The 19,626-nt window shown below is 56.3% G+C and overlaps 1 protein-coding gene across 4 annotated transcripts in view; it reads right to left on the bottom strand.

Annotated features, from left to right (window-relative positions):
- AGRN (agrin) overlaps positions 1–19,626 on the bottom strand; it is a 129,025-nt gene that overhangs the window by 28,612 nt on the left and 80,787 nt on the right. For all 4 annotated transcript variants that reach the window (XM_037381072.1, XM_037381073.1, XM_037381074.1 and 1 more), the window contains 11 exons: positions 18,707–18,922; positions 17,272–17,496; positions 14,914–15,138; positions 14,559–14,765; positions 8,383–8,604; positions 5,905–6,099; positions 4,552–4,752; positions 2,927–3,072; positions 2,647–2,752; positions 2,174–2,287; positions 307–471 (listed from right to left, as the gene is read on the bottom strand). In XM_037381072.1, coding sequence (XP_037236969.1) covers positions 307–471; positions 2,174–2,287; positions 2,647–2,752; positions 2,927–3,072; positions 4,552–4,752; positions 5,905–6,099; positions 8,383–8,604; positions 14,559–14,765; positions 14,914–15,138; positions 17,272–17,496; positions 18,707–18,922 — 2,022 coding nt within the window. The remainder of the gene's footprint in view (positions 1–306; positions 472–2,173; positions 2,288–2,646; positions 2,753–2,926; positions 3,073–4,551; positions 4,753–5,904; positions 6,100–8,382; positions 8,605–14,558; positions 14,766–14,913; positions 15,139–17,271; positions 17,497–18,706; positions 18,923–19,626) is intronic.

Genomic DNA, 19,626 nt, shown 5'->3' with positions numbered 1-19,626 from the left:
CTACGGAACATCTGACCAGGGAGCGGGCCCATGGAAGGAGACTTCATCCCCTAGGCAAGCTGCACCAAGGGGGAGCACAGCATCCCTGCAGTGCTTTGGGCCGCGCTGTCTCTCCTGCACGGAGCGAGTCATCAAGCTCTGCAAAAGCAGCCGCGGCAGGTGACTTGCAACAGGACCAGCGTTTGGCCCATCGTTTTAAACAGCACAGTACTCGCCGTGCCTTGAGCCCCACCGAGCAGGGCAGGGAGCCATGCCAGCAGAGCTGCATGGGATGGGGAGTGATGGGCCAGCCCTGCCTGCACTCACGCGTGCAGCCGCTCTTGCTGTCAGTGACGATGCCGCGGAAATTCCAGAAGCCGGGCTCGCAGCGGTCGCACTTCAGGCCCCCCACGCCTGGCTTGCAGGAGCACTGCCCAGTCGCGGGGTCACAGGCTCCGCCGTAGGAGCCATAGGTGTTGCACTGGCAGGTGCCTGCGGGCAGAGGGAGAGTGCATGAGGCTGAGTCCTGGCCAGGGAGCAGGGGGGATGCTGAGGGGCTGCATCATGCTGGAGGCACCGACTGCTGAGCCAACCAAGCTGCTCAGCCAGGGCAGGAACGTGGTCTCGCGCCAGACAGGAGGTTTCACCAGCTGCTCTCAATTCTTCTCCTCTGCCCCAGCTGCAAGGGGGAACTAAACCTTCAGAGATCAGACCACTTGCTTTGCTGTTATCAAGAACTCCTCTCTCATTAACATCAAAGAGGAAGGAAGCTATTAGAAGTTTATTATTAATTCATTAATTAGGAACCTGATGGAGGGAAATGATCCAAAGATAGACAGAGAGACGCTCCCTTTATCCAGAGGGAGCAGCAGAAAAGGGACACAGGGCACAGCTGGATAGAAAGGGAGACCTTGGGAGCAGCAAGTAGGGTGCATGAGCACATCCCCAGACTGCCAGCGGCAGGGAAATGGCATGTCCAGAACAGGCAGCAATGGATAAATCTGCCCTAGGGGCTTCAGGCTGCTGGTTAAGTGGTAATTACCTCCTGATGTACGCTTGCTGCCAACACAGGGCCACAGGTGGGACAGAAACTGGTGGGATACTGAATCCCAGTCAATTGCAAAGCTGTGTCCATGGATTGGAGGGCAGAGGAGAAGACTCCCATCAGAGACACAGAGGAACATCGCTACCAACCACCACTGGCAGGGTGATGCTGATAGCCAAGTGCTCATGCCCTCCCTAGCCTCCCCTGACCAGCTCCTCCCAGCTCTGCTAGCCCCTCTCACCCAGCGCACCTCACCCCACCCCACCTCTGCTCTTCCCGCACCCACCTCAGCCTCCAGCTAGCCCCATGCACCCCCTGCCAGGAGATGTCTGGACATTCTCTGAATTATGCTGCTTTTTAAATTATACAGCACATTAAACAGCACTACATCCTCATCAAGCAGGCATTAGCCAGGCCCAAGCACGGCATGAGTCGTGTCTCCACGGGGTAATGTGTTTCCCTAACAGGCGGTCACAGCCTCAGCTGTTAAGAGTTTGCTAATGCCTTTCAAAATGCACCTTCTGCTAAAGTGCTGGCTCCGATGATTATTTAATAAATATTAATGAAACATTTGCCAGCTCAGCTTCCTGCACAGTGCAGTCACCCACTAGTCACTGGCCCTGGGGTGGCCTGCAGAAGGTCCCTAGGTGAACCTGAAAGCTCTGTTCCACCTTGTAGTGCAAGGATCCAAGCAGTATTTTTTACCATTCAGGCCAGTGAAAAACCTCTAGCAATGATCTGAAGGCACAGAGGGCATGGTACAGCCCTAGGGGCACCTTCTGGGGCATCCAGCATAGACTCAGCACCAAATTCTGAGCCCCATCCTGCCCTAATGCATTTCAGAAGGACTTAGACCTGAAAGTTGACTCAGGGCTTTTGAAAGGACAAGAGCATCACTAGTAGACATAGAAGGTGAAGCATGCATGCACATCTCCATATGTGCATGCTGTGAGCCTGGAGCTGGGATAAACGGAGGCTTTTTGAGCCTGGGAGGTCACTAGTTAGCTACAAAATGGGGAGGGTCCACTTTCCTTTGTTTCCCCTGGGATGGGATCCCAAGTACCCCCTCCACCTGATCTCTCCTGCCTTCCAAGCACCCTTGAAGGTCCTTCTTGCCCCCCGCCAGGTGGGAACACAAAATTCACTTACTTGGGCATCCAGCTGCACCCACTCCAAGTGCCAAGGTCATGTTGTCTGGGCAGCACCCGTAGATGGTCTGGCTGCAGTGCACAACCAGGAGAGGTGGCGGGGTTGTGGCAAGGGCTGCAGAGGAAGGCAGAGAGGTACAGGTTATCCCTGGCACACAGGCTGCCGCAGGGAAGTCCTGCCAATGTCTGATTGAGCAGCTAGCAGCATTCCTGCAAAACCAGGTGGTCCTTGCAGACATGCCGGGAACAGGTGATGAGGTGAGGTCCTACCCTTGGCCAGGGGAAGCACAGGGCACAATACAGGAATGATGCAGCAGGGATCAGCAAATCAACACAGACACTGCTGTGTCCTTGGTAAGCACTTCCTTGCGTGGCCCCAGGGAAAGGGCATGTGGTATTGCTGGGCACCAGGCTGGGGACCAGTGCACACAGCTTCTGTCAGCCTGGGGGGCTGGCTGCCTTCGGGGGACTCACCACGGCAGGCTCCTTGGCTAGTGACATAGAGATCCTGGCGTTTTTCACACCGTGTCTTCTTCAGTTCACACTCGTTGGTGTAGGTCACACCATCAGAGCCACACACCTGCCAGAACAGGGAGGGAAGCCGCTCAGGGCAGTCCCTGGCACAGGAAGGCAGGTTCCCTATCCATGGGATGCCCTCTCCTGCCCAGGAAGCATGCGGGAAGGCCACGAGGGAGAAGAGAGGAGAGGAGCGAGGACCGCAGGCAGGCAGCCCAGAACCGCTCAGCATGCTTACCGGGTTGCGCGGCACTGCCAGGCAGGTGAAGTCACACACACAGCGGTCATCCTCTGCATCCTCGTCCCACCAGCCCCCGTACTGTCGGCACCGGTCCTGTTCACACTCAGTGCCGTCACCAGAGCCCGAGCCCCCTGAGCCACACTCTGTAGCAAAGGAGGACCATGGTGAGAAAGGGCTCACACAGCAGGGCAGAGTTAGCAGCAAGCAGAGGGGATGGGGCCAAAGCCCCCTCCATCCTGGGCCCACACGTATTAGGATGCTTATGCCCGGACCTCAGAGAAGATCCCTCTCCCTTGGAGAAAGCAGATTCTCCCATCACTGTCACAGGCTTGTGCAAAGCCTGCATAATGACAGCTGCAAAGGGATGCTCTAGCAGGTGCCCTGAGGTGATCTTCTCTGCAGCAGGCGCAAAAGCAAGGATCCTGCGGCTACCAGTACCCTGTAGGCTACCTGGAGATCAGCCATGAGCAGGAGGAAGGGCTGCCACTTGACTTAGCGACAGTTTAATTCCATCCTTTGATCCAATTCTTTCTTCTTCTGCCCTCCCAAACACATAGCGCAGCAGGGAGATTGATGCTGCTAACAGAAATATGGAAACCAGAGCAGAGGAAGGGATGGAGTTTGGGTTTAGCCTGAAGTTCAGTTAGGCAGATATTCTTAACAATATATAAACTCTATCCCTAGCCTGGCTGCCTCTTCACAAGATGCTCAGCAATCCAGCAGCAAGAGATGTTGCTGATTTCAAAGGCTTTTTAAAGGGGAAAGGGGGGGGGCGGGAAGGAAAACCTGGCCCTTTTTCTTGAGTGATCAAAGGCTGGGATTTGGCATTACACAGAGAATTATTTAAGATCTTTTCCCAGAGGGACATCAACCTGAAATGCCCCAAGGAGGGCTGTGATCAAACACCATGTTATGTCTTCTCTTCTCCCTAAGCTCTGCCACAGCACTGAAGTCCTTTCCAGCCAGACTATGTGTGCAATGAGCCAGAGGATCTCAGCTCACCGGGTCAGCACATCCGAGCACCAAGGTTTGTGTGCCTCCTGTACTCGGATTCAGCCAGCGTTAACCCACAGTTTTTCCCCTACAGTGGGAAAACTCAGCAGCTTCTTAGTTCTTAGCTTGACTGAGCAAGGTACAGCCAACGCCACGACCTTCCCTGGCGCTTGGTACCGAGTCAATAGTGGCCACAGGCCAGGCCCCCGAGCAGCCCCTGGGGCAGAGGGGAGCAAAGCAGCAGCCAGGCTCCCTGCCCCGGGAACAGCCCTGTTTCCCCCAGCCAAGGCCCACTGAAGTGTGAAATTAAAGCAGTGATAAACTCCTCACCCAGCCGATGAGCTGAAGTCATCTCTCATTACTGCCGAATACAGAAAGACGAAGGGGAAAGGGAGGCGGCAGCCCGGGTGCTGGGTGGCAGTGGCCGGCCAGCCAGGAGGGAAGGAGAGGCACGAGACCTGCTGTGCTGGGGATGTTTGGGGTGTCACAGGGCACTGTGCTGGAGCAAGGCTCACGTGGCAGTCAGGCACAGCAGAGCAGCGAGGGGAGAGCCCACTGTGTGCAGCCTTTCCGTCACTCTTTCCCCCACCTTTCACACCTGCACAGCTGGAGAAACAGTGGCAACCTACCATCCTCACATGGCCCCATCCTAGCAACCTCGATGCTCTTCTTCTGCTGGCAGGAGGCCACCTGCAGTTCACACTGGTTGTCGTAGGTGAGACCATCGCTCCCACACACCGGGGCGAAGGGCTGCCTCTCGCAGCGCGGGCACACGCACTGCCCACCCACGCACTTGCTGCCAAAGGAGCACACTGTGCTGCCGCAGGACTCTGTGGGCAAGAGGGAGGAACCACAGTGAGACATTGTAGGGACCTTTGTGGCCAGCTGCCCAGCGTCACAGAGCTGTGGACCGGTAGTGCCATGCCATCAGAGGCAAGGACAGAAGTCCTCCTTCCCCAGAGTGCTTTGGTATTGCTTATTTAAACCGTGCAAAGAGTCTGCAACAGACAGGTGCCAGTCCTGAGCACTTCTGATCCCCATCAGCACCCACAGATGGTGTGTCCAATCCCATTTACTCTCATGGTATATCCCGATTTCAGCCTCCTCCTGCTCACAGCGCCCCCAGAGCACTGAGAGTCATCTGTCACACTCAGTCACTCTTCTCTCCTAAATTTAGCATGGATATCCATGTTCAGCCCTGGAACACCAGACCCAGCTGGACAGGTTTTATGAGGCTCAAAGCATTGCTTTTACTGAAGTACCATTTGTCCTAATGAAGAACCTAGGTAGGGCTTTTAATACATTAAGAAATTAGCACAGACAGCTCCCTGGGCTGATGAGTGGGGAGAAAACACAGGAGCAAAGAGGAATTGACCCCAAGGGACGGAGGGAAGGAAAAGCTATGGAGATGAAATGCATGATCAAATAGACCTTTGATGCTTCTAGTTCTGGTGGTAGCTACTAACATGCCTGTAGCCCAATTTCTTTGCTTGGCTCAGACAAGTAACAAAGAGGGTAGATACTACCTACAAGGCATAGCTGAGGAAACTAAAACAGCTGGGGCTAAAAAGAAGCTGCTTGAGATACTCAAGATGCCCAATTCACATGAAGCTGAAAGGGAAGACCATGCCAGACAAGGTGAAAAGCCTCAGGCAGGGTGTCTGAGTGACCACGCAGGCCCAGGCTGCATTTGGATATCTGGAGCCAATATCCTCCTGGCAAGTCCTGTCCACAACGAATAAAGGCACCAGGAGGAGTGCTAGAGAAAGCCTCCACACCTCCTGACCCTGGGGCTTCTCTCGTGCCTCCTAAGGCTGGCAAACCCATGGGCTGCAAGTGCTACAAATGACCAGTAAGCCTTGGACAGCCGTGGCCAGGGCACCTCGGCGGGGCCTGGGCAGCCAGTGGGGCCGAGCATCTGCTCTCTGAAATGCCACTAGCAGGAGTGAGACGAGGGAAGAAGGGGACCTTGCCAGACTCACTGCAGTCTCCTTGGGCAGCCACCAAAATGTTCGTCTGCTGCGTGCACGCCCGGACGTGGAGCTCACACTCGCTACCGTACGTGTTGCCATCTGTCCCGCACACGGGCTGCGAGGAGGGAACGCACTCTGTGGGGCACACGCACCGTCCCGTCTCTGCCTCGCAGATGGCCCCAAACTGGCACTTGCCGCAACGGTCTGTGCAGACGAAGAACAAAACTGTTAGGTTAAAACAACAGGTCAGGTCAGGCAGGTGTCACTGGCTAATGAAGTGCTAGAGCAGAAATAAAACCCCACTGCAACCTCCTCCTCCAGCCTCAGAGCTGGAGCCCCAGGGCACAGAGCAAAGGAAGGAGCCGAGAGAGGGCTGCAGGAGGAGGTTAGAGTCAGGCTGGGAGGCAGAAAGGCAGTAACTACTCATAAAAGCCGACAGGGCCAGGAGTAACTATGGTGAAATGTCACCGGGGCTGTGAGCCGTCATAGCTAAATAGGAGGCGGGAGAGCGCATGGGGCTGAGTGCAATTACGAGGAGTGATAAATGAGCTCCAGCCTTGGGAGGAGGAGCGCAGCATCCCCAGCAGCAAGTGGCCAGTCCCTAGGGCAGAGAGGCAGCAGGATGCACACATGGCCAGTCAGCAGGGCGGGAGGAGGCAGCTGGCCAGGAAGGGGGATACTGTCTTCTCTTGGTTTATCAGCGTGCCAGCAGTGCCGGACACACGTATAACATAGCACCAATTCACAGCGTCCTGCTGCCTCCCCCAACGGGACCCTCAGCCTGCCTGCTGCAAACACACACAGAGCACACACGTGCAGGATCGGGTCAGAGAAGACATTTATCTTTGTAATAACTCACTTGCAAAGGAGCTATCACTCACTGCAGGAGAGACCAGACTCCAGCCAGCACATCTCCTGACTCCTGGGTATTTAGTGATTCACGGCTTCATTTTCTCCTTCAAACACCCCTCTTCCCTCCCTGCCATCCAGTTCATGAGGAATTGGCTCAAAGACAGTTTTTCTTATTTTCCTTTCACACAGCAGCTGCTGCCTTCACATGGGGGAGGGAAGAAGCAACAACCCCCTGCTTGGCTTGTGCAGACTGTTGGCCAGGAGGTTTCTATCTACAGCACAAAGCTTGCAGCCATGCCTGGCCTCTGCAGGTCGGGAGGGGCTGCTCGAGGCAGCCTGCGTGCAGACAAGGACACTTCTTTCCTACAGGGCACTCAAGTGCATGTGCCCAATAGCTGAGGTATTTGCATCCTTTCTCCTGTAACTGCGTGGAGTTGGTACAGGCATTTTCTTCTGACCTGAATCCCACTAGGCCCTCTGCTACGCTGCAGCAGAGAGCTCAGGTTGGATGGCATCTTCCTCCTCTGAAGGATGGGTCATCCTTTTCTCTGCTGTCTCAAAGCCCTTACAGCTCATGAGCATGTAGGACTGCAAGCAGGACTGCACAGTGGCAGCTCAGTGGGGAAATCATAGAAGCATTTAGGTTGGAAAAGACCTTTAAGACCACCAAGCCTAGTCGTTAACCCAGCACTGCCCAGCCCACCACTACACCACATCCCCGAGTACCACATCTACACATTTTTTAAACACTTCCAGGGATGGTGATTGTAAGGTATCAAGCCTAGCTTTGGCAGGGGCACTGCTATGCCACACACACCAGCCTTAGCTGGAGAGACAGGCAACAGCTCCTGACACCCAGCCTGAAGGTTAGGGGCAGAAAGACTGTATTTTGACAAAACCGCCGTGAGTTTCCCTACCTGAACATCCCGGCAGATTTTGTCCTGGGAGAACCCAGCTAGCCCAGGCTGTGCCTGTGTGCAAACACTTTCTGACTGGCAAAGTTGTGCTGGCACAAAGAGAACGCTTGCAGATGGAACTGCTGCGTGTGGGTCCGAGTCGGGCTCTCGCTAGGGAAGAGGATGAAGCCTGCTCCATGGGGGAGCTTACTTCATCCTGTGCCTCCGACCTAGCCACCTCCTCACCAGGGCAGCTTACAGGGTAAGGTCTGCTGGGTCAGGGGACAGTGCAGGCAGCAGTGCCAGGGCTGGCTTGCACAGAGAGGCAACTCACACCTGCCTTAACGTAAGGCTTTCTCCGCTGCCTTGCGTCCCTCGGTGGGAAGGCAGTGGTCAGGCTCCTTCCCGGATTCCCTCCTCACATCCTCCCACTGAGCCTGCTTTGGTTCTGACCCACCAGACAGTGGGAAAAGGAGCTCCCCAGGCAGCAGCCGCTGCACACCCCGCATGAGGAGCCACTGGCTTTCCTGACACACCAAACAGGCATCGCATGAGCCCAGCAGGCTCCCTCCTGCCCTCCTGATCCATGGCAGCAGTCAAAGCACAAATACAACCCAAAGGCGTCTCTCCCCACGGCCAGGGCCACACTCATGTTTCAGGTATCGTCTGCTCCCACCAAGCAAACACAGGCTGAGGCCAACAGCACGAGAACGAGGAACCCCCCGAGATCGGCTCTTACCACAAGGCCCCTTGTGTTTCACTTTGATGTCTCTCTTGAGGACACAGGCCATGGAGTCAAGCTCGCACGGGTTGCCATAGGTGCGGTTGTCGGTGCCGCACACGGGGTCGTAGCGGCCCTGGCACACCTGCTGACACTCGCACACAGCCTCCTGGTTCTTCACCACACACGTGGCCCCAAAGGTGCACTCCACACTCAGGCACGGGCTGGGAGTGCCCAGGTCTGCAGAGGGGACAGGAGGGAAAGGCACCGGTCTGAATCTGCTGCTTCCTCAGCTCCCACAGGGCACTGTGCACAGCAAGGCATGCCAGCATCCCCAGCCTCAGGTCCACGCCTGCCTCCCCCAAGCTGTGGCAAATGCACAGAGCTCCTGGCCTCGGCAACTGCCCAGCCCCTGCACCCTCCATGCCGTCCCGACATGCCTGGCTCAGCATCTTCCCCATGCTTGGCAGAGGTTAGGGATGGGAAGCAGGCACAAGATCTTCTCCCTGCACACCTCGAAGAGGAACCCTGCCTCATCTCCCCTGCCCCATCTTCATCCCAGCTACATTCCGCCCCGAGGGGCTGGCCTGAGGTAAGATCAGCCCTGTGGGTTTCTGCACCAAACCCCAATGCCTGGGTCTCCCCAGCAGCTCACAGCCAGCAACAAGAACAAGCATCATGTGCTGAGGGAGGGCAACACAGACTGAGGTCCCTTGTTGCCAGGAGGGGAGTCAGCACTTCTTTTCCCAGGCAGCAGTGGTGACGTGAGCCTGCCTGTGAAGCCAGATCGGAATGACCAGCTCTGTGGCAGAGGACAGGGCAGGAGGGAGCAGAAAGTCAGCCCTCCTCCACACAGGCCTTGATGCCTCCAGGACACTCGCGACATCATCACAAGGACCTGGCACCGGCTGCCGAACCCTCAGTAGCCAAACAGCTCACACAGGGATAGCTCCTATCACTGAGGCCCACATCCTCAGAATCATTCTGTCCCCTGAACAGCTCATCCTGATACCCGCTGAGGCCATGCCCAGGAAGACCTGGCTGGAGAGGACACCTGCGGTTGGCTTCACCACACAGCCTGTCCCTCCCCTCAGCGGCTCGGCTCCCTTTCCCTCCTCTTGCAAGCTGGTGTTGGAAAGGCCAGGGAGCTTGCTGTGCGGCAGGATGAAGAGACCTGGTGCCCTTGCTTGGGGACGGGCAATGCCCCACAGCATGGGCTGCAGGCTGAGAGGCAGCAGTCCCCTCTGCTCACAATCTGGAGCTGCTTAATCAAAGTCAGCCGAGCAGGCGGCACCTTCCCTGCAAGATGCCTGGCAGTGACGAGGTGAGCAGCCAAGCCTGGCGGTGACAGCCAAGAGAAGAGGCTGCGTTCGGCTCCCTAGTACAGCTCTGCAACTGCTCGCAGGGAAAGTCCTGCAATTCCAGCCGGCTCCCAGCCTGCTCGCTGAAGGCAGGCATGCCTCTCCAGGAACTCCCCCCACCATCCAGAAGCCAAGCCAGGCAGCTAAAAGACAGGACCGGCTGAGCTGCTGGGGAGAGACCCAGCACTGCCCAGCAACCCCTTCTTGTGCCTCAAGACAAAAGCCCTGAGGACCTGGGGCAAGGAAAGGACACAGATTTAATCCGCACTGAACACTGACAAGGACACATGACAAAACGGATGGGGGGAACAGACAATGTGAGCAAGACGAGATGGAAGCAACAGGCAAACAGCGCAGCCCCCCACCAACACCAAACAGCGAGGCAGGCACGAAGCCGGGGTGCGGTGGGAAAGATAAAGCCCTCCAGAGCCTGCTGGCATGGCACAGGGCACGGGGCAACAGGTCTGGTTTTCCTCCCCTGCTCTGACTAAGGCGGCATATCTGCAGAGCAAGAGCAAGGCTTGAGCCCTCAGGAATCTGGCTGCATGCTGCCAACCAGCAAGGAAATGGCCCATAGCACGGACACAGGCAAGCCTGGATTTTGGATTTGGCTCTAAACACCTACCAAGTCAAAACTTAAGAGCACAGGGTCTGCAAAGGAACAGGGAAGAGGGGGACAAGTTCAGGGACACGGCCACTACTTCAACCCAGCCTCTTCAACTGTATTCCCAACTTCCCTGCAGCTGAAGTTTGAGAGCAGCTCCCAAGGACCAGGAACCACTCCCTGCTGTGCTCAGCCCTGTGATGCTGCTCACATCTCCCGCTTCTGTTTCACCTTTTTAAAAGAACACCTGTACCATAACCGTGTCCCCTAAACACACAGAGACCTACGCTTGCATGGAGAAACACCTCTGCTGGCCACAATTAGGCAGTAAGGATGCACTGAGCTAGGCTTGAGGCAATTACATTCGCTCATGTAAAATCTGAATTCACATTCCTGTCTTGGGGAGCAAGGGAGTAGTAAGTGAGAGTGCAGGGAGGTGCCAGGCATGATGGAGAACACTACCCTGACATTCCTTGCCTTTCTCAAGCAGGCAAACCTGCAGAGATGCAGCACATGAAGTTCCTTCACAGCCTGAATCTCAGCCTGTGAAATTTTGCATGCAGCCTTGGGCACCTGCAGACGTCAATGGGGATTTTGGCACCAGTTTTCATGTGGGTGGATATAATGAGGACCTACCGAGCGAGGACCTTAGGCTGTGCTATAATCAAGACCTGCTTTGATTCCTGGCCCTTCTCCATCTTGTAGGCAGGGAAACCAAGGCACAGAGCAAGCAAAATGCTCGTTCTGTGCTCTGATTCAAGGGCACAATCCCTCACCTGCTGCCGCGCTTTGCAGAAACCTAACCAAGCCCTGGGACCAGGGGACACTGAGCTCTCCTGCAAGCCCCGCCTGTGGATGGCTATGGAGAAGAGGCCTGAAGCTGCTTTATAACTCATCACGCCCCATAGACCTGTGCCCATGACACCCAGTGGGCTCCGGAACCAGCTCCGCAGGGACACGGGAGTATTCCTAGGGAAAAACCACATCTGAGCACAGACAGCTCCTCAGTGCTTGCAAAAGACACGGGGCACTTTGCTGGGCACTGAGGAGGGGAGCTGCAATCCCTGCAGAGCCCCTGCCCACCGGACCGGCACAGACAAGCGTGACACACACTACAGAGAGCAAAGGGACAAGCATCACAGTCCCAAGCAGGCAAAAGTCTCTGGGAAGGAGGAGGTGGGGAAGAAAGGGGGGTTAGTTGGGGGCAAAAGGAGAGGTAAGATCTATCAGGAGCAGTCCAGACTGACGTATCAGATGAAGAGGGGCTTGCTAAGGAGTAGGGGGCTCACAGCACCCACCTCTGCTCCCACTCTCATTTGCCTCGAAGGGTCAAGCCACAGCAAGCATCAGACAAGACCCCCACTGCACTGCAAGGCATTTCCATTCCAGCAGGAAGTGTTTGGGGCGAGGGATGGGAGCAAACCCAGGGCAATCTCTCCATCCCAGGGGCTCTCAAGCAAAACTAGAGAGGTGGGGAGCAGTGAGAAGAGGCCAGGACTGTCACTGGCTACGGAGAAGGGGAGAAAGCCGACCTCCTAGCAGAGATGTCCGGGTAGGGAGCAGAAGGGTGCTGCGAGGACACAATTCCTTCCTCCAAACAGGCAACACTGTAAAACACAAGACACAGACGAAAAAGGAAAGAGAGAGAGAGAGAGAGCGGAGGGAGAAAGAGAGTGGGAGGGGAGAGAGCAGAGAGAGGCAGGGAGGAAAAGACAGATGCAACTAGACACCTTCCCTCCACCTCCTGTCCACATTGGTCTCATCCCATCCCTTCTTTCTCAGCCGCACCATCATGGTGTCAAAGTAGAGAAGGACCAAAAACACGGCCTGGACTGTTTTGTTTGGCTTTGTCTCCTTTGCCTTGCTACTGCAAAAGACAGCAGCAGAGCTCAGAGTTCATTAGACAGGTACCTGTGAAACATTAAAACACTGCGACCACACTAACAGCCTGTCTTTCGTTCCCTTCCTTTCCCCAGCTGCGTGCATCTCCTGCATCCCCACAGCATGGAGGCATGGATGAACAGCTCCTGGCCCCAGGTGCTGGATGCAGCAGAGCCGGTAGCTCCCTCGGCCCCTGCCCTCACCCACTGCCACCACGGTCCTGCCCCAGCCGGTGCCGGTGAACTGCACCCTGCAACCGAGGAAGCCTCGGCCAGGCAGCCAGCCAGGAGAGAAGGCAGCACCACCAGCAGTGCTCATGCTGAGAAGACCTGTCTTGACACGCAGTCTGGCAAGCAACATCACCACCCCATCCCCGTTTCTAAATCTGTTTCCCACCTCGCACTGAGTCTGAATTGGTGACACAGAGGAGGACGTGCTTCATTTCCAAAGGGCAGCACCGAGCTCAGGGAGGAGATGCTTTCCTAAGCTGATGGGTGGCCAAAGGCTTGTCCACGCCTCGTGGTGGTTTGCTGCAGGGCTGCCTGGTGCTGTCACATGGACTTTGAAATCTGAGGCTTTGGCAGACCGAGCCCCAGCTTTGATTTACTTCCCCCAGACTGCGAGCTTAGTTTGCTCCTACCCCACAAGGAGGCAGGCCCTGAAAGCAGACATGTGCATCTGCAGTCCTCGCCTGGGGGAAGAGAAGTTGGAGGGAAGCTAAAATAAAAGAGAGGAAGATGGAGAGAGGAATGGCAGATGCACAGGGACCATATCCTGCTGTCCACTGGCCTCACTCCACTGATCATGGTGGAGCTGGTGCATGTCTGACAGCAGGGTAACTAGCCGCACGAGTTCGCTGCTCACCCCAGAAATTCGGGAAGCCTTAGCAAGCACCTGACTAGAGGAGGCAGAGGGGAAGGTTTGCAGAGAACCCAGGGCCCGGCCACCCAGCTGCAAACAACCACCTCCTGGCCCCTCGGTCCCAGAGCTGCCTCAGGGCCCGGCCACAGGCCCCTCGCTTTGCCCCGGGCCCCTGCCCCAGGGCAGCCCGCCGGGCCAGCAGCAGCCCCCGAGGCCGGTCAGACGCCAGCACAGCTCCACAGTGGCGCGCAGGGCAGCACCAGAGCCAGGCCTGGCGGCGTGCAGGCCCTCCCGGCAAGGCTCCGGCTTGCCATCCGGCACCGGCTCCCCGCAGCCCGGGCGGACGGGGGACTCGAAGGTGCCTCTTGCCCTCCCTGTAGGAAGAACTTGGGGAACTGACTCCTCATCATTCAACCAGCAGAAACACAATGAAACCGATGATTAAAAACAACAGTTGTGATTATAATGAGTGTGATTTTGGGAGCCTGACAAGGAGTTTTCAAGCAGCTGGGCCTGGCAGCATTAAAAACCTACTGCAGGAGCACAAAGCCAACAAAACAGACCTGCAACATGGGGCCTAATTTTCAAGTACTTCAAAAGGTTTGATACAGTGATACCTTATAAAACATCAGCTTAAAATAATAGGACACAGTTCTAGATCTAGTAAAACCAATTCGAGCTGAAATGAACAGTCCTTCCAACTATACAAATCAATCCAGTGAGCGTGTTTCACCTCCTTCAGTTTCTGTGCAGTAATTTTTAAACTGGACGTTCCCAACATCCTAGGGACCCAAAGCCCCATCCTATCACATACACCCCGGTCAAAAGCTTCTCCCAGAGATGAGACAAAGACATGGCGAGACCTCCAGAGAGCGGGCGCGCTGGGAGGAGTTCCTTACGGAGTGTACCTGGAGCTGAGAGAAGCGGGCAGGCATGGAGGGGGAGCATGGAAGGAGCTGGGGGCTGGCACTACCCTGGGAGGAGGCATGAATGGCGTGGGCTGTGCAGGAACTGCGTGGTGGCGAATGTGCACCTGGTCATGGCGGTGAATGAGAGAAACCAGCTGGACATCACAGACAGTTTGGTACTGTTCAAACACAAATGATTCTTCCCCGTGTTACTGAGCACATCAGACAGAGACAAGACCAAGGAGGAACACACACACGCGCGCGCGCGCGCGCACACACACACACACACACACACACACACACACGAGGGCTGCTGACTGCTGGAAGGAAAAAGAACAGGGAGGAACCAATCTCCAGGGCTTGTCAGCCGCAAGACTGAAGAGAGCCTGTGGCTTGCTCAGACGGTGAGCCCCTGCTCACAACTTACCTGCAGCTTTCCAGCATCAACGCGAGCACCACAGCCTGCACAGAAGGGACTGATGCAGGCTGGGCTTAAAGTGGCTGCTGGGGCTGGGAAGTGAGAGGTGCGGGGGTACCAGTGTTCCTGCGGGCAACCAGCCCGGTGGCACCAGTGCTTACCACAGGGTCCACTGTGCTTTACTGGGATGGCAGCCTTCTGGTGGCACTCAGCTTTCCGGCGCTCACAGTCGTTGCTGTATGTCCGGCTGTCCTGGGCGCAGACAGGCCGGTAGGCACCATCGCAGGTGATGCGGTCACAGGAGCAGCGCGTGGTGCCGCGGCGGTTCAGGCAGACAGCATTGAACTTGCACTCGCCCTTGCACTTGTCTGGGAGGAGAGAGGACAGCACCGCTTGCACCCACCCCGGGGACAGGGGAAGGGGGTATACTCGCGTTGCCAAGAACATGGCATGGAGCAGCAGGGAAGGTCAGCAACCCGAATGCTCCTGCTCCCCAGGAAGCAGAGAGGTACTTACCCTGATGCTGGCACTGCCCTGAACGCACCTTCTGGATCTCCAGTCCCCGGATGGCCCCTGAGCGCCCCATCATGCACTCGTTGTCATAAGTCACCCCATCATCACCACAGACGAGCTCCCTCTTTGGGGGACAGTTCTCAGGGCGGGAGAGCAGGTCCGCCCTTCGGGTGCGGGGGTTCACCCGGCAAACACGATTCATGTCGTTAAGGATGCCTTTACAAGGGTCTGCGCACAGAGGTAGAGCAGATGGTTAGGTACACTCACATCTTGCCCAGTGCAGTGGTTCCCAGCCTGCCCTCCTCCCACCTGCTGGCCCTGGGAGCCTCCAGACCCTCCCCACTGGCACTGAGCGTGTGCCTACCTCTTCCTCGAGACTGGACATCTGTAGGGCTCTGCACACCTAGGGACTCATTCTTTACTGAGCTGCACACATGCCCTTTCCAAAGTGATTGCTGGATGGGAAGAGCTCTGCCTTTTTTCCCCCTCCTGAGCTGCCTACATCGCCTCTGCCAAGGGGACAGGGCTTTCTCCCCCAACCCGGGTGAACCTACCGAGTCCAAGCTCACTGGGCACTGCAGGATGCCTGGTACTCCCATCCCACTCCTCCCACTCTCCCTTCCAGTCTTCCCGAAGTGCTGGAAGAGCCCTGAAGGCAGCCAGGGCCGCATGCTGCCTTTTCCCACTGCTCTAATCTGGGTTTATCCAGATCATCCTCTCTGATGAGCTGAGCGCACATTAGCATATCAAAGGCATGGGCAAAACAGGTGCTGACTGTTCTCTAATCCCTACTCTCCCCTAGTTTTTTCTCCTCCTTGCCAAGCCCGTACCTGGAGAGTGCTGATTCATAGTCTACAATTGCATAAACATGACCCAGTGTTTACACCCTTTAATCCTACTAGTATGAAATCCCTGCATTGACCACAGTCCCAGGCTGGTGAGGGGAGGAAACAGGTATCCCATTTCCAGTCTCTTGCAAGCAGGTGAGGAAAATCCCTTTCCACCACCCTCACATCCCTTGGAGAAGGCTGGCCTAGGACAGGATCACAGCTGAAGTCTTTTGCTTTGCCCACTTCAGCACACACAGTACTCATGGAAACGAAGCAGATGAAGGAGCTCCTGCAGGACCTACCCAATCCATCTCTCATTCCCCCTCGGGCAAGAGCTGCCCATGCCCACTGCTGCCCTGCAGTCACACCAGCAGACAGGCAGGGATGTGTTACCTCCTTGGAGGCCTCTACAAATGCCAACAAAATCACAAGAATGTCTCGCGTGGGCTCAGGGAGCTGTGCGTAAATAAGGCTGCTGTAGTGGGGCAGGGATGCGGCACAGTTGAGGAAATGGGGACTGCAGCACGAGGCTTGGGGATGAGGCAGATGCACAGACATACCTCAGGGACTGCATGATGAGGATATTTGAGATGTGCTCTGCCTGTAACGATCATTTCCCACCCTCTCTCCTACCCTGCAGTACATCCTCAAGCCTTAGGGCGTACGCCCTAGAGCCCAAATACCTTCAAGTATTTTGGGGTTCTGTAGCCCAGCCACTCAACCCAGACTGCCTGAGTTTCTGCTGATGCCCAGCTAAAATCAGAACCTCAAAGAAGCAGTGAGGCTTAAAGCCTATTCTCTGCCCTAGAAACCTGAGGCACTCAGCATCAGGGTCCATCACCTCTTTTGCACCTCCCACTTGCACCCATCTCGCCCTACTTGGACTTGAGCACTAAAAGCACAATTAAAAGCTCTTCCAGGTTTGCAGCCTGCCCAAACACACTCCCACACTCCTTCCCCTGGGGACAAACACTGGTCTGGCACGTGTCCTGGCTGATCTCACAGTTTTCCTAATGAATACAGTTGCTTTTAATTACCAGTATCCACAGCCACCATTAGCCAAAGAGGAAGCCATCCTCAGAGTGGCAGGACTGTGTTTGCACCCTGGGATCTGTGCCTGGCGGGCTCCTTTAATTAGAAGGAGCTGCCTGCCCGCAAGCCCTGGGACGCCAGCTAGCAGCAGGCTTCTTGCCAAAAGCAGCAGCCGGGGGACTCCAGCCAGGGGAAGCAGCAGGAGGGAAAGGAGGTGGCACAGATGTTGCAACTCCTCTCTAGGTCAGTAGGTCCCAAGCAGAAACACCCACAGCCAAATGCTACAGGGAAAGCACTGGCTTAGTCCGAGTTTCAGAAGCCACCACCCACAGGCTGACCTTCTTCTGCCCAGCCCACATTTTTGAGCTGATGATAGCAGGCGTGCGGGCAAGCTTTTCTCCCCAGTCCTTGCCATTTCCCACTCGTTTGCCCTCAATGCTCCTGATGCAGAGGGAAACGTTTTTAAAAAGCAATACCCTCAGTGAGACAGGGGACTCACCACAAGCGCCATCGAACTTCTTGAAAACATTCTCCTGCTTGTCGCAGGCATGCTTGTTGAGGTCGCACTCGCTGCGGTAGTCTTTGCCGTCGCTGCCACACACTGTGCTCTCGGGCATGCCGCTGCAGGACGACGGGCAGACGCACTTGGCCGACTGGCCATCAGTGGAGCGGACGCATGTGCTGCCAAAGCTGCAGGTCACTTCTGTGCAGGGGTCCTTGGAGCCTGCAGGAGAGAGAAGGGGGCACAGCAGAGGTGTGAGCACAGCAAGCCATGCCCCTGGGCTGCCCTCTCCCGCTCGCCTCTCTCACAGGACAAGTAAGCCTGACACACCACAATATCTACCTAGACAGCCCCAGTCCCTCCAGGTGCCCAGGAACGTACACAATGGTGATGGATGACCTTCCATCAGCTTTAGCAGATGCTGGAGCCAGTGCCACGTACCTGGTCCTGAGCAGCGAGCTCATCCACCCCAATGTCCGTGGAGGCAGGCAGGATCATGAGGCTGTAGGATCAGCCCCAAACCCACAGCACGGGAGGAAGGGAGCTCACGCCCCACCTGGCACTTCAGGCAGAGCCCCTCCTTTCCAAACCTCTCAGCCTCACTGCTGTGAGCTCCCTTCCCTGCACATGCTCTCCGAGAGCCTCTTGCTTCAGCAAACAAGCAAAACAAGGGTCCTTAAGGCATCTCCTGCAAACCATAATTAGAGGAAGAGCTCAAGGAGCAATTTCCTCACTGACAGGGAAGGGCCAAAACTTATTTGCCAGCTTTTTTTGCCTTCCCCCCCCGCTTTATTCGTCACTTTTTAATGATTATTATTTTAAATAAATCACTCGGCACTCTCTCCTCTCTGACAAGAGCCCCAGCAGGAGTGCTGGGTGCAGATTTATCGCAAGCCAGAGCACCACATGAGAGAAAGGTCAAATTAATTTACTCTGAGATGAGGAGACTGGGGTCTCATTTACACAGCTCCGTGCTCACAGCTGGTGAATGTCAGGCTGGGGAAGGGCTTTCATCAGCCCACCCGGCCTGTGCATATGCCTGGTCCATCCAACTCCAAGTTCTAGCTGTGGCAGACGTGACCCACCCCGGGAAAGCAGCATGGGGCAGTAGGCAGAGCTGCCCGAGGCAGAGGCCTGTTCCCCACTGGGCTGCCACACACCTCTTGAATGGCCTTTGATCACTGGTCTCCCTGCTTATTAAACTCCGCTGATGAGCAAGGCAGAGCTGGTGACGCTCTCAGTGTCCCTTCCCATCAGACCTGTCCCCATCCCACAGGCAGAGCTGGTGATGCTCTCATGTCCCTTCCTATCAGACCTGTCCCCATCCCACAGGACGACACCAGCACCACAGTGATGACACGAGCTCAGGACAAGTCTCCCTGGTCTCACACAGTTGCCTCCTGAAAGCAGGGAAGCCTGCCCTTGCACTCACCACACGGTCCCTTGCTGATGACTTTGATCCGCCTCTGTTGGTTGCACTGAGCCTTCTCCAGCTCACACTCGTTGCTGTAGGTGGAATAGTCAGAGCCGCAGACAGGAGCCACCACAACAGGGCAAGCTGTCTTTTTGCAGATGCAGGAGGCCTGGGAGGGGTCAGTGGGGCTCCTCTCGCACACCGCCCCGAACCCACACAGCATCCCTCGACACGCTGTGGGCACACACACATGGAGAGACAGGTGAGCCATGGCTGCTCCTCTGCAAACAGGAGGGGTGCAGACCAGCACCAGGGTACAGGCACCCACCCAGGCCTCCCCCCTCTCCCCAGCAGAGCTGCTCACACCACTCAGGCTCAGAGAGGGGCTGCAGCCCTCTGGGTGTCCAGGACTGCAAGGATAGTGCCAGCGAGAGGAGGATGCTCTAGGCACAGCAAGGTCCTTTCCTGGCTTACGGCAAGGATGTCATCGTATCAGCACGCTGCCTCTCGCTGCCTGCCAGGAACCAGGCAGTTAAGTTGGGTCCCCCTACAGTATTTGAGCTGTGCCCGACAAGAAGGGTCTGCCCTGTCAGGGCTGCTGCGCCCTGAGCCCCCATCTCCCACCTGTGCCCAGAGCATGGGTATGAAGCAAAGGCACCAGCAACCTCAGCGCCTGCTCCATTGTGCCTCTACTGTGCGGAGCAGACAGCACGGAGGCCATGGGGAAGGACAACATGAACAGTGGGGTTGGTAAAGCCTGTGACCCAGAGCAAGCTTCCTCTGAAGGGAGGCTGTCCTGGAAAGCAGCACCCTCTGCCCTCAGGCACCACGCTCCCATCCCATGTGGATGAGTGACTTGAGCAATGCTGCCCTTTGAGAGCAGCCAGGTGAGGCAGGATAAGTGCTAGGCACCCTCATCCCACGCGAGGACAGGGAGG

The sequence above is a fragment of the Falco rusticolus genome, chromosome 3, assembly GCF_015220075.1.
Source record: "Falco rusticolus isolate bFalRus1 chromosome 3, bFalRus1.pri, whole genome shotgun sequence".
Lineage (NCBI taxonomy): Eukaryota > Metazoa > Chordata > Aves > Falconiformes > Falconidae > Falco > Falco rusticolus.
The sequence above is the reverse complement of the archived record's forward strand: the minus strand, read 5'-3'. Positions and strand labels throughout refer to the sequence as shown.